This window comes from Haliotis cracherodii, unplaced genomic scaffold (assembly GCF_022045235.1).
Source record: "Haliotis cracherodii isolate W230 unplaced genomic scaffold, xgHalCrac1.p SCAF_17, whole genome shotgun sequence".
Lineage (NCBI taxonomy): Eukaryota > Metazoa > Mollusca > Gastropoda > Lepetellida > Haliotidae > Haliotis > Haliotis cracherodii.
Window position 1 is genome coordinate 17,134,656 of NW_027266272.1, and position 27,869 is coordinate 17,162,524.

Below are 27,869 nucleotides of genomic sequence, written 5' to 3' on the forward strand. Positions count from 1 at the left end.
TTTACACGTCAGTTACTTAGACAAGAACCAATGGGCGACGAAAAATTACGAATTATCTGCCCTAAGTTATTACATTTGTGATAATCGATAATTCCAAGTTGCGAGTTATTATTTATATTACACACAATATTATTTTTCGTGAGAAAAAGTAAATAATGTGTTTTATTTTTATCAATTAGAGACATGAGCTCAGTTGTCCTAATGTTGGAATGACGACATATAAATTCGTTTGTTGCGCCATGAACAAGTTGACGTAATTGCGATGATGCGTACATTTGCAGTCATATTGTCATCGTTTTTTTCGCAATTGACTGCCTTCAGTGAAGTTTCTCTGTTGGGCTGACATTGTGTCATTTCAAACGTTTTCTTCTTCTTTTTCTCTCTAAATGTCAGTGAGTAAATTAGAATAACCTATTCGAACCTCGGAATTACAGAGTATATGTCCGTCCTGAATCAATGCTGTAAGTCTTTCGGAAAAGACTGGGGGTTAACACTATTCATTCACACGGGACACACAATCCGCAATTCGTCGAAGATCACTGCTTGATCTCTAAATATGTCAGCAGATCTCTTCTGAGCACATCAGTTTACTGTCTTCATCAATGTATTTTATCCTGAGGTACAGAACCTTCGCTTCTCTTCATTGGTTCGACTCCGTATTCCTGTGCAATATCGTCCTGGAAGGAAAAGAATCTCATATTTTTTCCAATCTTTCTAGAATTGCCCTTTATGGATTGTATTGCAAATTAAAACACTATACCATATTATGCAATAAGAAAGGGCAATGCGATTACTGGAGGATTATGTGCATTTACATTATAGAATCATCTGTAGTATATAGTAAGGTTTGCGGTTGTGTGTCCCAGATCTTTATCATTTGTGACGTCAAATAAAGGTATGATCTCAAAACAGTATAACCTATACTCATTTAATTACAATGAATATTACTGACCAATAATACCGTGTGTGTGTGTGTGTGTGTGTGTGTGTGTGTGTGTGTGTGTGTGTATGTTGTGTGTGTTGTGTAATCTTGTGTTTGTTTCCGAGCCGACCAGTCGTTCTTTTAGCCCCTTTAATGCCGAGCGCCAGACAGGGTTACAACAAGTACCATGTTTTCATATGACACAGCCGGGGATCGAACTGGGACCTTCCGCTCTTCGGGCGGACGCTCTACCACTAGACCGCGGAGGCGGTCGAAGACCTACATGACTTTACATCAAGCTGTCACGTCGTGATTTAACTGAATACTGTTTAACGCAATAACACAAAACACACTGACTTACAGCGAAATGGATCTGGTTTTCATGGTAAGGTATTCCCCCTCTTCTGTCACACATCGCAATGTGGTTTCTCTCTGGGTCACCTGCTATCAGGACCTCCGTCTCTCCATCAGCCTGCCAACAATTGGTGTTGGAATACACTCTGCACCATAACGGGATCAGTAACGTTGGAGACGTCATAATTATATTCTGACAAGGTTAAAGTTACTAAGGTAACCTCGTTTCCTGATGCTGTAGGGTGATAGGGTGGGTAGCCCAGCACAGCAAATCGCAAAACATTCATTTACCTTTTAAACATCGCATTAAAACTGATGGAAACGAATAAGGGGAAAATGAAAGTAGAGTAAATTAAGCTTTACTGTAAGGTTGGTTGGTTTGTTGTTTAACGCCGCACTCAGCAATATTCCAGCTATATGATTGCGGTCTGTAAATAATCGAGTCTGGACCAGGCAATCCAGTGATTAATATCATGAGCATCGAACCACGCAATTGGGATCGATGACATGCATCACCCAAGTCAGCGAGTCTGACCACCTGTTCCCGTTAGTCGCCTTTTTACGACAAGCATAGTCACCTTTTACGGCAAGCATGGTTTGCTGAAGACCTATTCTACCCCGGAATCTTCACAGGATTAACTGTGAGGACATTTGAAATAGCGCGCATACAAATTCAACACACATCAGAATCAAATGTTGAGATGCGTTTGTGTGCATTGTTTCCAACGCGTAAACAAGACTGGGAACCCAGGATAGCATAATTTATCATTTTACTGTGTCTAAAACTAAATGTTCCCTTATTCATTTCAATCGATATATTTTGTTATAATATAGATTTTGTAGATGATGAATTGTCAACGCAAGAGAATAACCAGATTATCAAGATTATTCGCCGAAACAGATTCCATAAACAACAAAACAACAAAATGACATGAATGGACCACTGAAAATCTGTGAGGACAACAGGTGTTCGCGAAAAGGTGGTGAGGTGAGGTGAGGTGAGGTGAGGTGAGGTGAGGTGAGGTGAGGTGAGGTGAGCTGAAATGGGGTTTAACGTCGCATCCAAGATTATTTCACTTATATAGCGACGTGCATGTACGTGTGTGTGTGGCTGCTCGTAAGTCCGGACTGATGCCGATTTATAGTGCTAGCTCACTGAGATACCATGCCGCAGTTTAACATGAATACCCCACTCAGACAAAGTATACTGACTCCGAGCCGACCAGTCCTTGTTTTAGCCCCTTGATGCCGAGCGCCAGACAGGGTAACAACAAGTACCATCTTTTAACGTCTTTTGGTATGACGCGGCCGGGGATCGAACCCCGGACCTTCCGCTCTGCGGGCGGACGCTCTACCACTAGATCACGAAGGCGGTCGTTCGCAAAAAAGGGTAAACATCACCCGCGCTACTGGTAAGTATGTAGTTATTGCCTGACGCAGCACAGCAGTACTGCCATGCAATGAACACATACACTCAGATATTTTGAGTTTCTACAAAATGCATATTTAACGACAAGACCGCTCCGTGTTTAAAGTGGTCGAGATGTATATGTATACATGTGGTAAAATATAGACACACAGTTTAACACAGCATCATTCGTCACCACTCGCCCCTATCCGTAACCAGCAAGAAGACTCGTCCCCCGATAAATGGTATGTGCGAAAATACGACAAACCAATCAGAATGCGCGTATGATTTCAAGTTCTTCGTCAAAGAATCCCTCAGAAGTATTTTTTGATTTTATATATGTCTTGCATCTAAAAATACACCAAAGACACAGTTAAATGTGTTCAATCATACTGCATAGTTCCGCATGTCCCGATGTGCTTTAAATTGCATCTGAAATATATATAATATATGGGGAAATGTAAGTGAACCATTACGCAAAGAGTTGACAATTGTTTTAGGTATGCCCGTTTGCGCTGAGACGGAACCCGGTCGCAAAAAATGGCCATGAGCGGGGCACGAGTCGCTATTCGGCTTGTCCCGGAATAACACGAGTTGGTCGCGAATGACACAGAATACGTACCGGCTGTAGCCCTCTGCAGTGGCCAATCAGCTGACTCATCCTGTCCTCGAACCCAGGAGCAAAGGCACGGGGGTCAACGGCCATGAAACACTGACCCTACCGACCACAAGACAACATGTGTCACAATATACACTGAGCGATTAACCTGTACATAGCGGCATTAGGTAACAAAGATCTCACCTATATGGTCTATCAAACATACAAGAGTGCACAGTCAAATTATGGATATATTCATATATGTGCTACCTATATACTCGCTGTTTGTTGTGTTTGTTTTGTTTTTTGTTTATTGTTTAACGCCGAGCCCACGCAATTAGGATACGATGACATACATCAACCAAGTCAGCGAGCCTGACCACCCGATCCCGTTAGTCGCCCTTACGGCAATCATAGTCACCTTTTACGGCAAGCATGGGTTGCTGAAGACCTATTCTACCCCGGTTTTTCACGGGTCTTGTTTGTTATGATTTACATAATGCGTACAAATTACATTATCAGCATAACCGGCGTTGCCCTAGGCCTCATGCTAAAATTGGGGCACGGTTGGGCCAGTCGTATATGCCCCACAATTCGATATGCAGAGTTGCGCCCCTTGGGCACGCCGGAAACCTATGAGTGTTGGTTCGAATCCAGTGTCTAGGTTTGTCAGCACCTTACCCGTGTTCTTTGGATTTTCCTGAGACCTGCATCACTTCGGGATTTCCTCACACATTAAGGTGACACACCTTGCTATAACCGGAATTCTATTCAAAGCAACTCACTCACTCATGCTTAAATTGGTCAGGAATTAAAAGTTTATTTCTTTGATGTTTGACGTCACTGTCCAGTAATATCATGGCGGCCTCAATACAGCGTCTCCCATTCCTCTAGCGCCGATGAACGAAAGTTGAATGACATTGTCGTTGTCTTCATCAATGTTCTTCATCAAAAATGTGTTGGTTTGGGGACTCCGAGTAAGAATTGGCCCCCAGCCAACTGTGCGTTTGGGAAAAGGAGATTTAATGGATCCAGTTTTCAGGCTTGGTGTCAAGGTCGATAGCATGTCAAAGTTGCCAAAATGACGTGAATCGTTTCTTGTCAGTAGTTTGTCTGGTCCAGACTCGAATGTTTACAGGCCGCCGTCATATAGCTGGAACATTGCTGTATCCGGCGTTTAACAACAAACAAACAAACAAACAAACAAGTTACACGAGAGCATGCAGTTAATCCAAAACAAATATATTCTGTTTGTTCTTGACTTATCATATGACCTGTGCCACCGTCCTGTTCAACATATGTACCGAATGTCACATAAGGATGACAGCGAAATACTGTCGTACAGCTGAAGAATGCCCTGTTGTGTTCGTCGTGACAAGCCTGAGTGGGGTAAGACATGGGAGGTAACTCCTGACGGCTTACCAGGTTCGACTCATGCTGCGAATTTGGGTGTCTTACATCAGGACTCGTGTTCGATCCACTCAGAACGCTACTAAACATTTCTACCATCATAGCCAAACCATAGCCTTTGTAACCACCTGTGAATGAAAGCATATTACATAATTGATCTTCAATGTTAGTATCGTAGCCAAAACATAGTCTTTGTAACCACTTGTGAATGAAAGCATATTATATAATTGATCTTCAATGTTAGTATCGTAGCCAAAACATAGCCTTTGTAACCACCTGTAAATGAAAGCATATTATTCAATTGATCTTCAATATTAGTATCGTAGCCAAAACATAGCCTTTGTAACCATCTGTGAATGAAAGCATATTATATAATTAAACTTCAGTATTAGTATTGTAGCCAAACCATAGCCTTTGTAACCAACTGTGAATGAAAGCGTATTATTTAATTGATCCTCAATATTAGTATCGTAGCCAAAACATAGCCTTTGTAACTATTTGTGAATGAAAGCATATTATATAATTGATCTTCAATGTTAGTATCGTAGCCAAACCATCGCCTTTGTAACCTTCTGTGAATGAAAACATGTTATATAATTGATCTTCAATGTTAGTATCGTAGCCAAAACATAGCCTTTGTAACCATCTGTGAATGAAAGCATATTATATAATTGATCTTCAGTGTTAGTATCATAGCCAAACATTAGCCTTTGTAACTATCTGTGAATGAAAACATATTATATAATTGATCTTCAATGTTAGTATCGTAGCTAAACCATAGCCTTTGTAACCAACTGTGAATGAAAGCATATTATTCAATTGATCTTCAATATTAGTATCGTAGCCAAAACATAGCCTTTGTAACCATCTGTGAATGAAAGCATATTATATAATTAAACTTCAGTATTAGTATTGTAGCCAAACCATAGCCTTTGTAACCAACTGTGAATGAAAGCGTATTATTTAATTGATCCTCAATATTAGTATCGTAGCCAAACATTAGCCTTTGTAACTATCTGTGAATGAAAACATATTATATAATTGATTTTCAATGTTAGTATCGAAGCCAAACCATAGCCTTTGTAACTATCTGTGAATGAAAACATATTATTTAATTGATCTTCAATGTTAGTATCGTAGCCAAAACATAGCCTTTGTAACCACCTGTAAATGAAAACATATTATATAATTGATCTTCAATATTAGTATCGTAGCCAAAACATAGCCTTTGTAACTATCTGTGAATGAAAGCATATTATATAATTGATCTTCAGTGTTAGTATCGTAGCCAAACATTAGCCTTTGTAACTATCTGTGAATGAAAGCATATTATATAATTGATCTTCAATATTAGTATCGTAGCCAAAACATAGCCTTTGTAACTATCTGTGAATGGAAGCATATTATATAATTGATCTTCGGTATTCGTATCGTAGCCAAAACATAGCCTTTGTAACCAACTGTAAATGTAAGCATATTATTTAATTGATCTTCAATATTAGTATCGTAGCCAAAACATAGCCTTTGTAACTATCTGTAAATGAAAGCATATTATATAATTAAACTTCAGTATTAGTATCGTAGCCAAAACATAGCCTTTGAAACTATCTGTGAATGAAAGCATATTACTTAATTGATCTTCAATATTAGTATCGTAGCCAAAACATAGCCTTTGTAACCACCTGTGAATGAAAGCATATTATATAATTGATCTTCAATGTTAGTATCGTAGCCAAACATTAGCCTTTGTAACCTTCTGTGAATGAAAACATATTATATAATTGATCTTCAATGTTAGTATCGTAGCCAAACATTAGCCTTTGTAACCTTCTGTGAATGAAAACATATTATATAATTGATCTTCAATGTTAGTATCGTAGCCAAAACATAGCCTTTGTAACCACTTGTGAATGAAAGCATATTATTTAATTGATCTTCAATGTTAGTATCGTAGCCAAACATAGCCTTTGTAACCATCTGTGAATGAAAACATATTATATAATTGATCTAAATTGCTAGTATCGTAGCCAAACCATAGCCTTTGTAACTATATGTGAATGAAAACATATTATATAATTGATCTTCAGTGTTAGTATCGTAGCCAAAACATAGCCTTTAATTTGTAACCAACTGTGAATGTAAGCATATTATGTAATTGATCTTCAATATAAGTATCGTAGCCAAACATTAGCCTTTGAAACTATCTGTGAATGAAAGCATATTATATAATTGATCTTCAATGTTAGTATCGAAGCCAAACCATAGCCTTTGAAACTATCTGTGAATGAAAGCATATTACATAATTGATCTTCAATGTTAGTATCGTAGCCAAACCATAGCCTTTGTAACCTTCTGTGAATGAAAGCATATTATATAATTGATCTTCAATATTAGTGTCGTAGCCAAACCATAGCCTTTGTAATTATTTGCGTTAAGTGAACGACATCATCTCTGTATACATGTAATGATCTTCAATGTCAGTATTATAGCCAAACCGTAGCTTTTGTAACCACCTGCGTTAAATGAATGAAAACATCTTTATATAATTGATTTTCCATTTTAGTATCGAAGCCAAACCGTAGCCTTTGTAACCACCTGCGTTAAATGAATGAAAACATCTTTATATAATTGATTTTCCATTTTAGTATCGAAGCCAAACCGTAGCTTTTGTAACCACCTGCGTTAAATGAATGAAAACATCTTTATATAATTGATCTTCCATTTTAGTATCGAAGCCAAACCGTAGCCTTTGTAACCACCTGCGTTAAATGAATGAAAACATCTTTATATAATTGATCTTCCATTTTAGTATCATAGCCAAACCGTAGCCTTTGTAACCACCTGCGTTATATGAATGTAAGCATCTTTATATTATTAATTGATCTTCAATATAAGCATCATAGTTCAGGGACATATCTGTGATCGAACACCAACATAACACAGGGCATATGGGCAAAATAGCGATGAAAATGATGTGAATAGATCAGGGATGACACTACGCATTCATAAAAGATAAAGGGCAGTCATATCCTGCTCTAAAGGTAACACACAATTTCCCACTCACAATGACACGGTCAACCAAGTCACAACACCTGACACTCGGCCCCCTTGTAGGCGATTGCTGCGTTAAACATGGGATGCAGGGGATAGGTTCGTAGGATCACAATGGCATCACTTTGAGCATGTATCATAAGTATACATAAAACGTCACCGCCTCCGTGGTCTTGTGGTATAGCGTCCGCCCAGAGAGCGGAACGTCGGGGGTTCGAACCCCTGCCGCGTCATACCATGGCGCTCGGCATTAAGGGGCTAAAACAAGGACTGGTTGGCTCGGAGTCAGTATACTGTGTCTGAGTGGGGTATTCATGTTAACCTGCGGCATGGTATCTCAGTGGGCTAGCACTATAAATCGGCATCAGTCCGGAGTAGTACAAACAGCCACACACACACACACACACACACACACACACACACACACACGCGTGAATTCACGTCGCTATATAAGTGCTGTAACGTTAAACCCAATTTCACCTATAAAACGTAAATGCAAAAGAATAACCAGTTTAGGATATCCACCGAAACAGATTACATTTGGCGTAAAGGGCAAGAGAGCTGTAACAATGATATGAATGGCCCACTAGACATCAGTGATGACACCAGGTGTTCGCGAAAAATGGAAGCATGGCCTTCCCTACCGGTTGCACCCGTCATTCACACAATTTACATAAAGAGTACTAGGTAATTATTTCATCCCGCCGCACAGCAGTACTCTTGCCATGGGACAGCGGCCTGTAAACATACCTTCAATCAAGTTATCGATGAACCAGATATTCAAGTGGCACGATAGCGCGTTTATTGATGTTGTTGAAACCAATATAAACGATATGTTTAGTATGAATTACCTCTGCTGTGTACAATTGAGCTCTTCTGCTTCTTATAAGTAAAGAAAAACGTTAACGAAGTATATTCATTTTGCAACACAGTGGGGTAGTTTTAATGTCTGTAAATGCTAAACTTACTCGTCTCTTCCATTCCTCCTAAAGGGGTCAACTTTCTAGTCTTAAGAACCGAATCCGCATCCGTGGTTCCCTGAAACGTTAAACATCAATGCATCAATTTGTTCCACAGTGTCATATAATGAGGCCAGTGGGGTAGCCTAGTGGTTTAAGCGTTCGCTCGTTGCGCCGAAGACCCGGGTTCGATTTCACGCATGGGTACAATGTGTGAAGCCCGTTTCTGGTGTCCCCTCCGTGTTATTGCTAGAATATTGCCAAACGCGGCGTAAAACCATACTCACTCACTTATTCTCATACATGTATAATGAAACACTTTAAAATGTTTGGACTGAAAACGATCAACAATGAGATTGTAAATCAGCGAGGTCTTAAACCATCAATGCGACTTTACCGTTGTTATATGGCAGTGTAATTATTGTTAAACAATGATATCACATTGCATTACATTGTTTCCGTTGAGATTCAGTATCTAGAAGTTCATTGCATTGGACAATAAATAGTTGTCAGCAATGTAGTACGATTTAATGTAAGCAGTGGTGAGGAAGATGTTATATCTAGATGCCCGAATTATAATTGTGAACTTACAGAATAGCATGGATAGATGTCAAGCGTTATAGCAACATGTGGAATATTCTTTGATGTTCTAGTAACATTGGGCTAGTCAAGCACTGTGTGGAAAGTTCTGGAAGCTAGTTAGAAGTGCGCGATCCTGTCATCTCATATATCATCTGACATTTCATCCGACATTACATCAAGACCAGCTTTTGTGTGAAGACCACTTATCACCCCGGATTCCAAGCCTAGGCCTGTCTCTTAAGCATGAACACTGTTGCAGATAGGTGAATAATGTTATCACTGAACATTTTGCTGTAACCATTGCCATCATATTTTGTACCACTCTTCTGTGTACTGCCATTTTATTTGCAGTGCAGTTATGTATACTATTTGTTGGTTGTTTTCAAGCCACGTAAAGTACATATTTCTGGATTAACATATTGTTTCAATTTGGGACTCAATACGTAACTCAGAGAACCAGCGAATGCCATTTTACGCAACAGTCAGACATAATCGAACTTCGTATTCATAACGGCGTAAATAATCGATCCATGGATGACAACTGGAAAGATGATTCACGTCGCCTGAGTACACACAGCCAGGTAACACACTGTGACCACCAGATAATCATTTGTCGATTGTGCGATGACGTTAGACGTAACGTATAACATTAATCACTGGTTTGTCTGGCACCGACTCGACAATTTACAGGCGGAAGTGACATAGCGGGAATATTACTGACTGACTATACTTTGAGAGAGTGTTGTCCTGCGTCTCACAACGTCCTTTTCTTCAATATGTTTGTTAATTATCAACGTCTACTTTCAGATTTTCTCATAGTCTCCTAGGCTGCCATATTATAATGATTAATTAGCTATACCAAGCACAGGCATATTGGCCTCACTTTAGCAAATTTTGAATTATTCGAAATATTTTTTCTGAAAGCTATAATTTCAAATCGCTTAAATATTCACATTTATCCCTAGATCCCTTATCTATCAAACTCAAACTTCTTCTTAAGATTTAATGTCCAAATTGAGACTACTGTATGAATAATGTTTATCATCGGTGACTGTGGGGATAAACAACAGACAAACAAAAATCATGGTGTTACAATCCGTATCATCGTGGAACAATACTTGACCAGTGAAGATCAGGGTAGAGAATAGGTCTTCAGCCTATTCCGGTCAACCCATGCTTGCCATAAAAGGCGACTACGCTTGTCGTGGGAGGCGACTAACGGGATCGGGTGGTCAGGCTCGCTGACTTGGTTGATGCTTGTCATCGTATCGCATCTGCTTAGATCGATGCTCATGTTATTAATCACTGGATTGTCTGGTCCATACTATTATTTACAGACCGCCGTCACATAACTGGAATATTGCTGAGGGCAGCTTTGAACAACAAACAAACGGTACAATACTAAGCTAATCAGATAGCTAGATGTTTAAATGCTTCATGGTGATTGGCCGTAAACCTGGCCTATTAGGGAATTACATACACGCATGTCTATTCAACATTGGTAGAATATTCTATTGTCTATATGCATCTTACTTTCCCGTCGTCATCAACAGCCCAGCCCTCCGGTATTCGCTCTCCGAGACGATGTTTTAATTCAACCTGGGAAGAACAATAAGCGTGTATAAATAATAATAATAATAATAATAATAATGATGAAGATGATGATGATGATGATGATAATAATAATAATAATAATAATAATAATAATAATAATAATAATAATAATAATAATAATAATGTGAGAAAGTAATTCTTGAATACGTAGACGTAGTAGCAGTGGGAGTAGTATAGGTAGTAGTATAAGTAGGAGGCGTGGTAGTTGTAGAAGTAGATGTAATACATGACGTGCAGGTTGAGCTAACAGTAGTCGTGATTGAAGTAGTAGCGGTAGTTGCAGTAACAGTAGCTGTAGTGTCGTAGTAGTGGTGATAGTGGTAGAAGTGGTGTTGAAAGTAGAAGTAGTGCGTTGGTAGTAGCAGTAGTGGTAGTGGTAGTAGTGGTAGGGGTAGGGGTAGTGGTAGTAGCAGCAGCAGCGGTAGTAGTAGTAGTGGTCTTAGTAGTAGTTGTAGTGGTAGTGGTGTTTGGTAGTAACAGTAGTAGTGGTAGTAGTAGTTGTAGTAGTAGAAGTGTTAGTGGTGGTAATGGTAACAGTGGTAGAAGTGGTAGTAGTGGTAGTAGTAGTAGTAGTAGCGGTAGTGGTAATGGTAGTGGTAGTGGTAGTAATAGTAATAGTAGTAGTGGCAGTGGAAGTAATAGTGGTAGTGGTAGTAATAGTAGTAGTGGTAGAAGTAGTAGTAGTGGTAGAAATAGTAGTTATGGTAGAAGTAGTAGTAGTGGAAGTAGTAGTGGTATTGGTAGTGGTAGTGGTAGTGGTAGTGGTAGTGGTAGCAATAGTAATAGTGGTAGAAGTGGTAGTAGTGGTAGTGGTAGTAGTAGTAGTAGTAGTGGTAGTAGTAGAAGTAGTGGTAGAAGTGGTAGTAGTAGTAGTTGTGGTAGAAGTGGTAGTAGTAGTAGTAGTTGTAGTAGTAGTAGTAGTAGTGGTAGAAGTGGCAGTAGTAATAGTAGTAGTAGTAGTGGTAGTGGTAGTAAGCAGTAGTAATAGAATCAGCAGTAGTAATAGAAGCAGCAGTAGTAACAGAGGTAGCAGCATTAATAGAAGTAGCAGTAGTAATGTAATCAGCAGTAGTAATAGAAACAGCAGTAGTAATAGAATCAGCAGTAGTAATAGAATCAGCAGTAGTAACAGAGGTAGCAGCAGTAATAGAAGTAGCAGTAGTAATAGAATCAGCTGTAGTAATAGAAACAGCAGTAGTAATAGAAGCAGCAGTAGTAATAGAAGCAGCAGTAGTAACAGAGGTAGCAGCAGTAATAGAAGCAGCAGTAGTAATAGAAGTAGCAGCAGTAATAGAAGCAGCAGTAGTAACAGAGGTAGTAGCATTAATAGAAGTAGCAGTAGTAATAGAAGCAGCGGTAGTAATAGAAACAGCAGTAGTAATAGAAGCAGCAGTAGTAATAGAAGCAGCAGTAGTAACAGAGGTAGCAGCAGTAATAGAAGCAGCAGTAGTAATAGAAGCAGCAGTAGTAACAGAGGTAGCAGCAGTAATAGAAGTAGCAGCAGTAATAGAAGCAGCAGTAGTAATAGAAGTAGCAGTAGTAACAGAGGTAGCAGCAGTAATAGAAGTAGCAGTAGTAATAGAATCAGCTGTAGTAATAGAAACAGCAGTAGTAATAGAATCAGCAGTAGTAATAGAATCAGCAGTAGTAACAGAGGTAGCAGCAGTAATAGAAGTAGCAGTAGTAATAGAATCAGCAGTAGTAATAGAAACAGCAGTAGTAATAGAAGCAGCAGTAGTAATAGAAGCAGCAGTAGTAACAGAGGTAGCAGCAGTAATAGAAGCAGCAGTAGTAATAGAATCAGCAGTAGTAATAGAATCAGCAGTAGTAACAGAGGTAGCAGCAGTAATAGAAGTAGCAGTAGTAATAGAATCAGCAGTAGTAATAGAAACAGCAGTAGTAATAGAATCAGCAGTAGTAATAGAAGCAGCAGTAGTAACAGAGGTAGCAGCAGTAATAGAAGTAGCAGTAGTAATAGAATCAGCAGTAGTAATAGAAACAGCAGTAGTAATAGAATCAGCAGTAGTAATAGAAGCAGCAGTAGTAACAGAGGTAGCAGCAGTAATAGAAGCAGCAGTAGTAACAGAGGTAGCAGCAGTAATAGTAGCAGCAGTAGTAATAGAAGTAGCAGTAGTAATAGAAGCAGCAGTAGTAACAGAGGTAGCAGCAGTAATAGAAGTAGCAGCAGTAATAGAAGCAGCAGTAGTAATAGAAGTAGCAGTAGTAATAGAAGCAGCAGTAGTAACAGAGGTAGCAGCAGTAATAGAAGTAGCAGTAGTAATAGAATCAGCTGTAGTAATAGAAACAGCAGTAGTAATAGAAGCAGCAGTAGTAATAGAAGCAGCAGTAGTAACAGAGGTAGCAGCAGTAATAGAAGCAGCAGTAGTAATAGAAGTAGCAGCAGTAATAGAAGCAGCAGTAGTAACAGAGGTAGTAGCATTAATAGAAGTAGCAGTAGTAATAGAAGCAGCGGTAGTAATAGAAACAGCAGTAGTAATAGAAGCAGCAGTAGTAATAGAAGCAGCAGTAGTAACAGAGGTAGCAGCAGTAATAGAAGCAGCAGTAGTAATAGAAGCAGCAGTAGTAATAGAAACATCAGTAGTAATAGCAGGTCGTAGCTGTCGTAGTCGTAGAAGTAAATGTAGCAAATGCAACAGTCCCTATCACACACTTATCAAGTGACCATTCATTGATAAGCTCTAATCGGGATGTTCGCAGAAATTTTTTGACAAGTCACGTTTGTGCAGGACGCCAAAATGTCGCATGCATTAATAATAGAGGGTAACATCAAGTTGGTACCTTTCCGACAGCTACAGTCGACGTCGCCATATCCAGCACGAAACTGTCAGCGTTGTTGGCTGGGGCGGCCACGCTGATGGGGTTGGTACCGAATACACTCTGGAAAACACCGGGAACACAGAGCGTCAAGCCGGGAACCGACAGTGTAGTTTTGTACGCCGGTACTGTAGGGGCAGTGTTAAATCTATACTTATGTGACGACATGTTGGTTAAAAAGGGACAATCTTGAAACATATCCAGGTTCAGGGACCAGCCCTGATTGCCTTGGTTTTCGGTTGTGGGAGAAGGGAGGCAACTCCTTCACTCCTGTTCGGGCTATACTTGTGTTGATCTCGTGAGCCATTCATTGCGAGAATTTTCTCAAAAGGTAAAGTGCAGATTAAAAAAAAACACACTTTAACACATTCTGATTTCTAGTTACTGTATCATTTTATCATTAAATTAATCAAGTTGTGTGGGGAGTCTTCAAAGACGCTTTGGTAGTGCAGTGTTATGACTGAAATGGTACATAAATAATTATATATATACGACAAATATGGCCCAGTCGTCGAAGTCGCAGCAACCTATGATTGTCGGTTCGAATCCCTGTTCGTCCCGATTATGTTTCTAGGTTTGTCAGCACCTTACCTGTGCTCGTGGGTTTCACCGAAGTGTTAAACTGCATCACTTCGGGCTTTCCTCCCACATTAAGCTCATTAAGCTGACACGCCGTGACATAATTGGAATGCTGTTCAAAGCGGCGTTAAACCCCACTCACTCACTCACTCTAAGGACGGAGCAACAATGATTAAGGGGGGGGGGGGGGGGGCGGTGGGGGTTAGCTGTAGATTGTACACGTATAAATAAGAACAATGTTTAACTGCTGGAACGTTTAGGAGGTTGAGACTAACTTCAGTACTAACATTCACCATTTGTCTCAATCGTTCACGCATCAAAGAATGATAATGAATCTTACCTGTTTCGCTCTGGTTGGGACAACTGTAGGTGTCGCATTGCAAAATGCAATCCCCTGTAAACAGACGCAGTTTTACAGCAGTATAGTTTCATTTGAGAATATTAAAACAAGCAATTCCCAATAATCGCATAGGTATAGGTGACATTTTTTTCAGTAATTATCACTGAATATAATAACAATTGTTCCATTACAAGTATCCCATTGCTTGTCAGAGGAAACGAGTTGGATCAGGTGGTTAGGCTCAGTGAATTGGTTGATTGCATGTCGGATCAATGTCGTTAGGCCTTTTTAGCCCATTAGCATATAAACTGCCGAGCAAAAATGTCTTCATCCGTTTTTGATGGTGGTTAGAAATTAAACAGGAACTGGTTAATCGATATTGATGTATTTGATACGGGCATCATAGATGTGTTTTTAACCTTAAGTTTGCAGTGTTTCGGCGACTGTTTTCGGCCTCGTAACAGTTTAAAAACGTTATATAATTTTCAAGTGAATACTTTCTTTTGGGCTGCAATTTAGGTGTGACTTTTATAACACTTAAACTGAAATACTGTGGGTAACGCTGACAGTAACTAATATGAGTCTAGTGATGTAATTCAGTACAGGAATATCATCGGGGAACACTCGAGGGCGTCTGCTGTCACGATGGTTGCTTAACGTGATCGGCGAATCGTTTTCCGAATTGATTAGAGGTCATTCAACTTGAACTACTTACAGCCAACCATAGGTAAACATCACTTGGTTTCTTGGTTTAATGCCCTCCGTACGGGTACCGGGCACTGTCCTCGTTCACGAAATCCTCTCAAATAACCAACCTGGCCCTTATTCACACAGCGACCACAGAACGACGGCAGCCAGAACCTAGCTTCGTATAGGGTCGTGAGATCGCTTGTGAATAGGGGCCGTCGTGTATACGGATGACACAGTATTTACCAACACCGCCATTAATGAATACAGTCAGTGGGTTTGGCTTTTACGTCGCTTTTAAATTATTTAAGTTATTATATCACGACGTGTCAGCTTCCTGTGGCAGTGATGGAGGTCTTACACATTTACTATTTGAAAAAGGTGAATTTGAAAACCACGAGCACAGGGATGATGCTGACAAACATATTAAAACATAATTAGATCAACTGGGATTCTAACAACGATCACAGAAACTGTATCACAACGCTTTGTAGACAATTGTGACGTCATAGGTTACTATGACATCACAATCAAATAATCTCTGCCTCTGAACCTGGTCTACATTCTACACTCAGGACACTTGAATGATTAATAAAATTTCACCCTCGAGTCTTTTGATATCAAATACAAAAAGTGTTTTACATAAAAGGCCTCGAGGATGGGATACTCTATATACAAGTCGGTTGGCCGGCCTCACACTCCGTCGCAGTGGTGACTCAGCATAACACCACTGCCACAGGCTAATTTGCATATCACGTGACCTGACTTTTCTCTTGTTTGTAAAAAAACGCGCTTTTTCAGAAATCAGTATAGAACGGACTAATGCAAGTATTTGGGGCCGCTTTACATATTGTTTTGCATAACTATATAGATATGCTGCTACAACTGCGACAGAGAGTTGCATGACAATATATATTTACGCATCAAAGTGACCGTGTCGCTAGCTCCCCGTTGGGCTTCGATGACAGCACGTGGAGCCGTATAACCAATGTAAACATAGGAAAACTACGCAAAAACAAGTAGATTTTTACGTATTTGCATACTTTCTCAATGAAAGTTAACCATTCTTTGACATTTGTTTATGAAAATGTGTAGACTTGTCAAACATGAAAAGGATGAAAAGCATATGCAATATCTTGAATGGACTGTGAAAGATGTGACGAATCGTCACATGGCGCTGGCCTGTGGCAGAGGTACTATGCTAGCTGGCTGCCGGCCGCATGGAACTCTGGGTAGGAGAGTGTGCCGGCCTATATGTACATCATGACGTCATTGTGTTCCATATGACGTCATCTACTTGTCACGTCATTATTGCCCTTGGTACTGTTGTACAAAACAACCTTAGCGCTACGCCTGTCGCAAGTTAAGGTATGGGGGTTACGATCGACTTAGCGCTAAGGTCGCTTTGTACAACGGTACCCTGTTCACTTTCTACCAGACTGAACCCACTGGAGGGCCGTACAGCAGATATAGGGTCACTCAAACAATTATTGCCAAAGCCTCTGTACTTGTGAGTTCCTAATAATTCGTTACATGTGTGACTACAGGGGGTGCGTTCGTGTACACCATTCAACCTTATGTCTCGTGGCACACAAGTCCATTCAGCCTGTAACACTCCTCTCACCCAGCGAGGGACACGTGGCGTGTATAGTTTCCAGCAGGCAACGACGCATTGATGCTGAGCATGATCAACATGGCAGCCGAATAAAAGAACCTGCCTACGCGATTCATAGAGTAATCAAGGACCCGTGAAGATCCGGGTAGAGAATAGGTCTTCAGCAAACCATGCTTGCCGTAAAAAGGTTGACCACGACTTGGTTGATGAATGTCATCATATCCCAATTGCGTAGATCGATGCTCATGATGTCAATCGCTTATTTACAGACCCCTGTCATATAGCTGGTACATTGCGGTGTTTAACAACAAACAAACTAATAAACAAACAAACAAACAAACACTCCTAACTTGTCATCGTAAAGATGGACCTGACTATGGAGGAAAAAGTTAGAACTTCAAGTAAAATGTTTATGTACCGTTATGAGGTAAAATTGCATTCTAAAAACCTTAGAAAAATGACACCTACATTCTCGATGTTTTATAAGTGTTACCGAAATTAGAGACTTAAAGTCGCCAAGTTAAGAAATAATGATATGGAATTGATCGATGTCACTGATCCGCCTTAAATCCTCCGATCACGAAAAAAATAACAATGTCATGTGATCATGGTCTGATATGCTTTCTTAACAAATCAAAATGGAATTTCTGGGTATGAAGTTGGCATGGCAGGCTCGAACACCTTAAAAAAACTTTAATGGATAAGCGAGTAGTTTGAGGTCTTGAGATCGAGTCGAAGCTATGTGTCCCCAAGACGTCAATTCTATAACGAGCCTTTCTTGTCCAGGTAGTAGTGTATTGGAGGATAGACTGAAGCACAGTTAAGTTTAGCAATCGATTCTGGACTTAACTGAACTTAACTGAACACTTGTTTGCATGTGTTTGTGACGGGTGCCACCTCTTAGGCAAGCTAAGCTCACCTTTCGCGAACACCTGATATCTGATAGCGATTCACAAACACGTGCTTATGATAAAGCCGGGTTCGTACAAAGGACTATTCAGATTGTCGAAAGGTTTCACCGCTATTATTTAGAGACCGCCTCCGTGGTCTAGTGGTAGAGGGTCCGCCCCGGCCGCGTCATAATACAGACGTTAAAAGATGGTACTTGTTGTTACCCTGTCAGGCGCTCAGCATAAAGGGGCTAAACAAGGACAGGTCGACTCGGAGTCAGTATTCTGTGTCTGAGTGGGCTATTCATGTTTAACTGCGGCATGGTATCTCAGTGAGCTAGCACTATAAATCGGCATCAGCCCGGACTAGTACAAGCAGCCACACACACACGTGCATGCACGTCGCTATATAAGTGCAATAATCTTGGACGCGACATTAAACCTAATTTCACCTCACCTCACCTATTATTCAGATAACTTCTCACTGCCAAGCGGGTTGCAGAATAACGCCTCAAAATCACAATGGCGACAGGGAACGGCAATATGTTGGACACCTCAAAGTCACTTGCAACATTTCGTTGCTCCGTTTCCATAAACTTTGACCAATTTGTCACGGGTTTTAACCGCCAGGACAACTGTACATCATATGTACTAAACATATACTAAGTCTGACTTACTATAAGCCCTTCATTCATCGCCATCATACTGTAGTGAGCGGCAATCCCAAAATGATTTGATCCTGTAGAAATAATGAAATAACTGTTAAATACACGATGATTCATACTGAATATTTATAATATCGATAACTTGCCAAAAGAGACAACACAGGGTTCTGTACGTTTGGTACATGTTGGTTGGTATTCCAGCCATAATCGAGTCTGGACCAGACAATCCAGTGATAAGTATCATGAGCATCGATCTAAGCAATTGTGATCGATGACATGCTTCAACCAAGTCAGAGACGGTTAGAATAGGACTTGGCCAAAGAGAAGACTAAAACTAGTTTAAGACGCTTACAATATGTTGTGGAGCTGACAGGGTGTCACAGTAACGAGTTCCTTGGACCGTGCCTCATGACATCAACCACTGGTTGTCTTCGCCCATCTTCCATTATTTACAGGCGGCCATGAAACAGCTTGAATATTGCTGACATAGGCGTAAACAAAAACTTGGGTCACTTGTCGCCCAAAACGCTCAAATAGTATGCGATTAATGTTGAGACTCTGTTCTGACCTGAAATGGGGCACGGGTGGCCCAGTCGTCTAAGGCGCCGCGATTCGCTGTGCAGAGTTGCGTCCCTTGGGCACGCCAGAAACCTATGATTGTGGGTTCGAATCCCGGTTCGCCCCGATTATGTTTGTCAGCACCAAACCCGTGCTCGTGGGTTTCACCGAAGTGGTAAACGTTTAAGACCTGCATCACTTCGGGCTTTCCTCCCACATTAAGCTGACACGCCGTGGTATGACTGGAATACTGTTAAAAGCGGCGTTAAAACCAACTCACTCACTCACTCTGACCTGAAAATAACCTATGGGTGGCCCTACGTTTGTGCAGCATCGTGGCATTCCTTTTCATACCGATTTTCAACACGTTGCGATGCATGAGGTTTCAATGTTGACCGCTCCTGTTCCACGAGAGAAATGTTTCGCAATCAGCATCGACTGATTTTATACCACGTCCTTTAAGAACATAATTGAAGACCTTTGAATACTTACAGAAGTATTGCTGAATTCGCCCTCTCCATGTTACAACATTAATAATCAGGAGATCATTGGATGTGTTTTGTTTGTTTGTTGTTTTACGCCGCACTCAGCAATATCCCAGCTATATGACGGCTCATTGGATGTGAGAGGTTTGGCTGAATGTAACGTCGCCTAGAACATTATTTCAGTCAATATTGTTGGTACGCCCAAAGCTTGTGGACAATTAAACACTTGGATGACAAAACACAACACGGTATGATACTGATGAAACAAGGATAACAATGTGGGCAAATCCAGCAACCGCATCCAATGATGGGAAACATTCATGATACTCATATATTACTTACGATATGCAGACACCATCCCGACACCAGTGGTCTTGGCTTTCCTCATGGCCAGATTCATACAAAATCTACCTACCACAGGCCCTGAAACATATTCGACAATTTACCACATGACTGACATTTATTTCAGTTTCCCTTTGAAAAGCAAGCAGCTGTGACAACGACTGAAACAATACAAAAAGCGAAAGGGAAATCATCTGTAAATATTTTGATCAAACACATACATGTTATATCGTTTATTGAAAGGTAAATCATGTTAATCCGATGTTCTTGTGCGTCGCAATTCACGGTGCAGTGACGAGGACTTAAACACTGCCAGGACTATATGTCGATCATTGAGTGTCCAGACTTATTGTTGTGTAGTGTTTAGATTTATTTGATTTGATTACACAGCTACTGAAGCCCATGTAATCAAATCATTGATGCCAATATATAATAAACAAGTAAATATTTTGATCAAACACCCAACTCGCAGATGGCATACACATAATAACCTTGGTCACGTCTAAATCGGATTCAGACTTAAAGTGTATAACTGTTCAGATTTATTGACCATTCCCTTCGTAGGATTACTAAAGATATTGAAAGAAGAGCTGACTGTCAATTTGAGAATGTGTGACAGGTTATGAGAAGAGGTTTCCATGGAGTCCTACATCACAGTTGTTGCAGAGATTGTGTTTGATGATTACTTTGGGTGCATAATATAGACACAATAACCATATATAGTCTGCGGTGAGTTAACCTGGGATAATCATTATATTTGTGATTCATACATGGTCAGTTCGGTTTGTTGTTTAACGCCGCACACAGCAATATTCCAGCTATATGACGGCGGTCTGTAAATAATCGAGTCTGGACCAGACAATCCAGTGATTAATATCATGAGCATCGATCCACGGTATTGGGATACGATGACATTCATCAACCAAGTCAGCGAGCCTGACCACCCAATCCCGTTAGTCGCCTGTTACAACAAGCAGAGACACCTATTACAGCAAGCATGGGTTGCTGAAGACCTATTGTACCCCGGAATCTTCACGGGTCGATTTATACATGGAATAATAGGGGTTGTGTGGTAATATAGCTAAAATGGGTAGAATTATCATTAAACCGCCCGCATGTTATCAAAAATGATAACTTGATAATGCCCTCATATTGCTTGACGACGGGCCATTATCCCGCCCGTTGTTAGGTGACATCTTAGGATAGGGATAAGTGACGTCACGTTCAATAGTGACGCCATCTGGTTTGTTCTATGATGTTTCCATATTTGTAAAAGTGGGTCAGTGACATTGGTGTCGATTGTAGTAAATGTTTCAAAACCGATAAGGTTGTTTCTTGTTATTTGATAACAAATTCCAACCATTTTAGCTATAATAACGGTAACGCTATTTTCAGGGCATTATCATTTGCAGAAGCATTCTTCGTCGGGCAGTTGATAGAAGACCTCGGGCTTCTGCAAATGATAATGCCCTGAAAAATAGCGTTACCGTTATATGCTTCTTGTTGATAACAGTTTGGACCGTCGCTTAGAGTGAGTGAGTGAATGAGTGAGTGAGTATAGTCACATCGGCAATATATCAGCCATATCGTGACTAAATCAAGTTAGACAGTAATACATACAATTTGATTATAAAACCTGCCGGCAAGGACAGTAAAACTAGATTATCACAGATGTATACTATAAAACGTGTGGAACAATAAAAAGATATCATGATAAGTAACAAATACATTATAAAAACAGGCTAGGGATCGCCAGCAACTAAAGGTAGGCCACCATACTAGGAACCCGTCGCTTAGAAATACCAGTAAATATGACGCCATGCATTCTTGGTATTGCAAAGATTAATGACTTGATGGTTGCCTGGCTATCAATGCTGGTTTTTCCTTTTCGTTATTGTGTTGGTTTTTTTGTGTTTTTTTCATGATTCCTTTCTAAATTGCCCGTGTGGAGGTGCTTGAGTCCCTTGCTTTGTATTACGGGACGTGGTATAGCTGGTTGTGTCCACAATTTAGTGGCTTCATAATTATAATAAATCTGTGATGTTTTCATGCTTAAGTTCCTCACGTACAAAACATGCTTTAAATTATCCCATAAACCATGGAGGTCGTCACAAATCTCCTCACCCAATAAGCTGCTAGGTGACGTGCTCGGAATATTCTAAGCCACGTGCTAGAAACACGTCATTCATAATGTCTTCCGCTATAAATGAGTAAGTTACCATGACATTTTTGTTTTTGTTTCTAGAGGGCACTACGTATCATATAACGTAGTCTATAACGATGGCTTCACGTGCAGGGCCACGAGATCAGCATATCTACGTGTATCCGTGTACATACATACATACAAACATACATACATACATACATACATACATACATACATACATACATACATACATACATACATACATACATACATACATATTAATACATATGTTTGCTCGAAGATTTATTTTATAAGTTGTGAATGAACGTACCTAGCATATTGTTTCCATCAACAAGCGCTGTTGCTTCGGTTTCCTTGACAACAATCGGCTCCTGGCGTTCCTTCTGATTGAGGAATTGATAACTATTTATGTAGAATCCTGAAAAATAGCACACACGTAATGACTCACATTCCATATGAAAGACTTTCATTGATAACATCTGTGTAGAATTTGGGGGTAAGACACTGAGGTGTAAAGTAGCCAATCCCCTTCCAGCGGTTTACCCGCCTAGAAACACAGGTTGGTTGGTTGGTTGGTTGGTTTGTTGTTTAACGCCGCACTCCAATATTCCAGCTATATGACGGCGGTCTGTAAATAATCGAGCCTGGACCAGACAATCCAGTGATTAATATCATGAGCATCGATCCACGCAATTGGGATCGATGACATGCATGAACCAAGTCAGCGAGCCTGACCACCCGATCCCGTTAGTCGCCTATTGTGATAAGCATAGTCACCTTTTACCGTAAGCATGGGTTGCCGAAGACCTATTCTACCCCGGCGTTAGATACACAGGAGACCAGTGAGACCGCCTCGCCTGTTTCATCAATAGATCTATGCATAAAGAATCAGACTTTGCCAAAACATTCCCCACAAGACTGACAAGAGGGTTGACTTCGACTTCCCAACAGTCAAGAGAATGGTGAGGTGAGGTGAGGTGAGGTGAGGTGAGGTGAGGTGTGGTGAGGTGAGATGAGGTGAGGTGAGGTGAGGTGAGGTGAAATGGGGTTTAACGTCGCGTCTAAGATTATTGCACTTATATAGCGACGTGCATGTACGTGTGTGTGTGTTTGTGTGGCTGCTTGTGCTTGTCAGGACTGATGCCGATTTATAGTGCTAGCTCACTGAGATACCATGCCGCAGTTTAACATGAATACCCCACTCAGACACAGTATACTGACTCCGAGCCGACCAGTCCTTGTTTTAGCCCCTTAATGCCGAGCGCCAGATAGGGTAACAACAAGTACCATCTTTTAACGTCTTTTGGTTTGACACGGCCGGGGATCAAACCTAGTCAAGAGAAAGTTTCCAGCAACTCAATACATTTCACAACGTGTGAGGTATAATCGGGCATGCTCTTTCTGCAAAGATTTCAAAGAGCGCCATACGTCTCTTGCTCAAGAGTTGTGTGATTAGCCCTTCAAAGCTTCAGAAAAGCTTTCAAAACACATTATGGCAGACACGTGGACAACATTTCTAAATATGACACCTCAGTGACAAAATGTATGTCCGTGGCGATTCCCTATTTGGACTCGGACCATCAGATTTAATATGTTTAATAATAACTCGAAGTCATCTTTTATGGTAGGTAAATCTTTGGGAGGATACATACTTCACACAGCTATCATTCGAACCATGTCAATCTACAGTAAACTACGTTTATAACGAACACGCTTATAACGAACTGACGGATATAACGAACTGTGTTTGGTCCCGTCCATTTGCTGGATATATGTTGTAAATATGCTTATAACGAACTACGGTTATAACGAATTAAATTTAGTGGTCCCTATGAGTTCGTTATAACCGTAGTTTACTGCGACCAGGTACATGTAGCAACCATACAGCTCAAGCTGCTCGCGGTTCGAATGCTGTCGCCAGTCGCGACGAGTAGGGAAGTTAGTTTTGAATGGTAGCGTACATGTGTGTACTTACCCTATATAACGCCATGGCGAGATTTACTTACGTAGCCTGTTTAAACCGTGACTGTAATGACCTCTACAGTCTGCATCTGCAACAACCTCTGCTAGAGAGATTGCGTGATCAATGGGAACCCCGACCTTGAGCATGCACCGTTTACAAAATTCGAACAGATCAACCCTTCTCACGATATATTCCATTGATGCGGCCATTATGAAAGATCCTGTGTGATAACTGCGGCGAGATACGACCTGTCTGGTTATCGTGCCAGATTTGAATCCGTCCTACTTTAACGTAGTCTACAACGATGGCTTCGTATGCAGGGTCACGGGATCAGCATATCTGCGTGTATCAGCTGTGTACTACGCATACAGATAAAGCAGCATGCCACTCGGTATATGTAACAGTGAGTGAGTGAATATGGTTTTACGCCGCTTTTAGCAATATTCCAGCAATATCACGGCGGGGGACACCAGAAATGGGCTTCACTCATTGTACCCATGTCGGCAATCGAACCCGGATCTTCGGCGTGACGAGCGAACGCTTTAACCACTAGGCTACCCGACCGCCCCTTCGGTATATGTAACAGTGAGTGAGTGAATATGGTTTTACGCCGCTTTTAGCAATATTCCAGCAATATCACGGCGGGGGACACCAGAAATGGGCTCCACACATTGTACCCATGTCGGGAATCGAACCCGGGTCTTCGGCGTGACGAGCTAACGCTTTAACCACTAGGCTACCTGACCGCCCCTGTATATGTAACAAATATTAGAAGTCAACAGTGTTGTAAGCAGCTGTGATATCGGAGCGGTGTACTGCTCCGCTTGCACTGTCCGATGTCTACTGGTTGGTATTACATAGCCACGATTCACGCTTTCATACTAAAGTCCGATGGTGATTATGCGCTGGTCTCAACAAGGATCGTCCGATTTCGACTTCCATAACATCACGGAAAGCGTAGCCATGTATCAGGTGTTTCCGGTTGACGTAGGATAGTGAGAGGAGAGTGAAGGTCCTACATATGTAGCGTTCCTTTCAGTAGGTGAGTGATTGAGTGAGTGAGTGAGTGAGTGGGTGAGTGAGTGAGGTGGGTTTAACGCCGCTTTTAACAGTATTCCAGTTATATCACGGCGTGTCAGCTTAATGTGGGAGGAAAGCCCGAAGTGATGTAGGCCTCAGACGTTTACCACTTCGGCGAAGCCCACGAGCAAGGGTATGGTGCTGACAAACCTAGAAACATAATCGCGGCGAACCGGCATTCAAACCCACAATCATAGGTTTCTGGCGAACCAAGGGATGCAACTCTGCACAGCGAATCGCCCGTGCCCACGCTTTCATTATTGGTGAGTGAGTACGGTTTGTGCCACTTTTAGTAATATTCCAGCAATATCACGGCAGGGGACTCCAGAAATGGACTTCACACATTGTACCCATGTGGGATTCCAACCCAGGTCTTCAGCGTGACGAGCAAACGCTTTACACACTTGTCTACCCCACTGGCTCTCTTTCATTTAATTTAGGAGTCAATTGATATAATTAGGGAGATGAACTTTTCATTGCAGATTGTCCATGATTATTGCAGCCAAATCAGTATTTAATGCTTCACAGCTTTCAAGTATGGATTTCATTAATGTTGATATAGCAGGGCGTGGAGTCATCCCACAGATGACATCCTTACCTTGTCAGCTTGCTGACGGGGTTAACCCCTTTGGTCATGTGGACAGAGGGTCCGTGGCTCGAATCCCGTCACGGGACTCGGAAATTTTATGGCCGCTACATTGAATCAATATTTATTTCAGATACATCCGATATATGTGGTTCGTGCGGCGACACCGGTGATTCTTCCTACTAGTTAAGCAGCTACTGTAATAAAGTAGACACTGAATGTTTTATGGATAACGAATTCTTTATTATACTGACAGCGTAATTGCGACATTTCGGAACAGATTCTCGACAACGGTATAAGAATGATCTGCCATGTGGAATGTCTATCAAACAAGTCACCTGCTGTAATAGGTAGTACTACACATTTACCGCAGAGTGTTGATTGGTAAGAAAATAGAGGATTAAGGCTGGTATATTTTACGAGCTCGACTCAACTAAGTGGTGAACATATCACGCAATATAATGACACAACATTTGGTGAACTACTTCCAAGGGTCCTCTACAGTTTTTGAGATGAGCCCCCAGCTTAGCAAACACAGTGGGGATTATCCCTTGACCCACGATCTGGACAAGAGGGAAGACACCGAATCTCGGACCGACAATGCAATCTAGGTCACTCGCACAGCCCATAAGGTTACTTCCTACTTGTACGTATACATTGTTGTGTAGGTCAGACACTTAAAGGGCGGCAAAGAAGAAGAAGAAGAAGAAGAAGAAGCAGAAGAAGAAGAAGAAGAAGAAGCAGAAGAAGAAGAAGTGGAAGAAGAAGCAGAAGAAGAAGAAGCAGAAGAAGAAGCAGAAGAAGAAGAAGCAGAAGAAAAAGAAGAAGAAGAAGCAGAAGAAGAAGCAGAAGAAGAAGAAGAAGAAGAAGAAGAAGCAGAAGAAAAAGAAGAAGAAGCAGAAGAAAAAGAAGAAAAAGAAGAAGAAGCAGAAGGAAAAGAAGAAGAAGAAGAAGAAGCAGAAGAAGAAGAAGCAGCAGAAGAAGAAGAAGAAGAAGACGACGACGACGACGACGATGACGACGACGACGATGATGATGATGATGATGATGATGAAAATTATTTTATTATACTGTCACACATGTTACATGCCCGACCAGACTGGCATATGCGACACCTGTAAAATAGTTAATGTAAAATATAAGTACAAAATATGTTAAAATATATGAATGCATACAAATGGTTCCTCTAAAATAACTTACACGCACGTACACAAGCATACACAGGTAAACGCACACCGCACACTAATATCTCCTCTCACACACACATGCCTACCTACATACCTTCATACTGACACAAGACAGCTTATTATATACTCTAATCTGTCTGTAGATACATGTACACATCATAGTTCTTGCATCCATTATTCTAAAACACATCGCGGCCATAAAAACCGCTAGCTGATCATCCACCAGCATACAGGGGCAGACAACCCGATTGCTCACACTGGGTATAACACGACGCACATTATGAAAAACACTTTCCGATTCATTCCCTTTCCTGCATAACTCCACCCCTGAAGCCATACACCCATCTCCGTCAGTTCATCCATCCAACCATCCATGACACATTTTACACAGACAGACAGTCTGTATATAAAGGGACAAGTGCGTGCCTCTCGTATCTCTCACACATTTCGTCTCTAACACAGTCCATTACATCAAGACTGTCTTTCGTTTGAAGATCACTCATACCCCGCCACAGCAAAAAAAGTGTAGGTTTCCGTGCATATCAGACAGCTGTTGTAATATTCTCTGTTATTTCAGTGGTAAATATCCTCCTGAAACTGAGATCTGTGGGCATGCATTGTTCACAAGTTCGATTCGCGACATGGGTACAAATGTGTGAAGCTTATTGCTGGTGTCCAACCATGATATTGTTGCGGTATTGCTAAAAGTGGCTTAACACAATTATCACTCAGAAAAAATGGAAAGTCATTGGCTATGTGCTTTGGCATTTGGCCATGGTGAGATTAAAAGATTAGTTTGGAACGGTATCAGTACTTGTTATATCTGGAAGGTGTAGTTTAATGGGAGTACAGAACAGAATACAATTGTCCCAAATTGGTGCATAAGACTAATGGCATCCATAGAAAACACATAAATAAAGTACAGAAAAAAATATCAATGTCATTTGTCTACTTACGTGGAACTACAACCTTTATTTAGTGAGCTGTATTTA

General features: G+C 40.9%; 2 protein-coding genes across 2 annotated transcripts; one reads left to right on the forward strand and one right to left on the reverse strand.

Moving 5' to 3' along the window:
• On the reverse strand, nucleotides 1-24,245 carry LOC139464461 (uncharacterized oxidoreductase YjmC-like). Its single transcript, XM_071245988.1, has 12 exons — nucleotides 24,068-24,245; nucleotides 22,372-22,479; nucleotides 19,895-19,975; nucleotides 18,522-18,583; nucleotides 14,653-14,706; nucleotides 13,698-13,796; nucleotides 10,818-10,883; nucleotides 8,712-8,781; nucleotides 4,705-4,820; nucleotides 3,307-3,402; nucleotides 1,284-1,394; nucleotides 1-677 (listed from the first exon to the last, which is right to left on the reverse strand). Exons 1-12 carry the CDS (start codon nucleotides 24,231-24,233, stop codon nucleotides 600-602), a joined length of 1,107 nt encoding a protein of 368 aa, XP_071102089.1. The 5' UTR covers nucleotides 24,234-24,245; the 3' UTR covers nucleotides 1-599.
• LOC139465076 (uncharacterized) lies at nucleotides 12,398-13,012 on the forward strand (the record flags this gene model as incomplete). Its single annotated transcript, XM_071246774.1, has 3 exons — nucleotides 12,398-12,473; nucleotides 12,613-12,734; nucleotides 12,941-13,012. Coding segments are annotated over 3 exons (270 nt in total), but the record flags the coding sequence as incomplete, so codon positions are not given.
• Nucleotides 24,246-27,869: the final 3,624 nt, after the last annotated feature.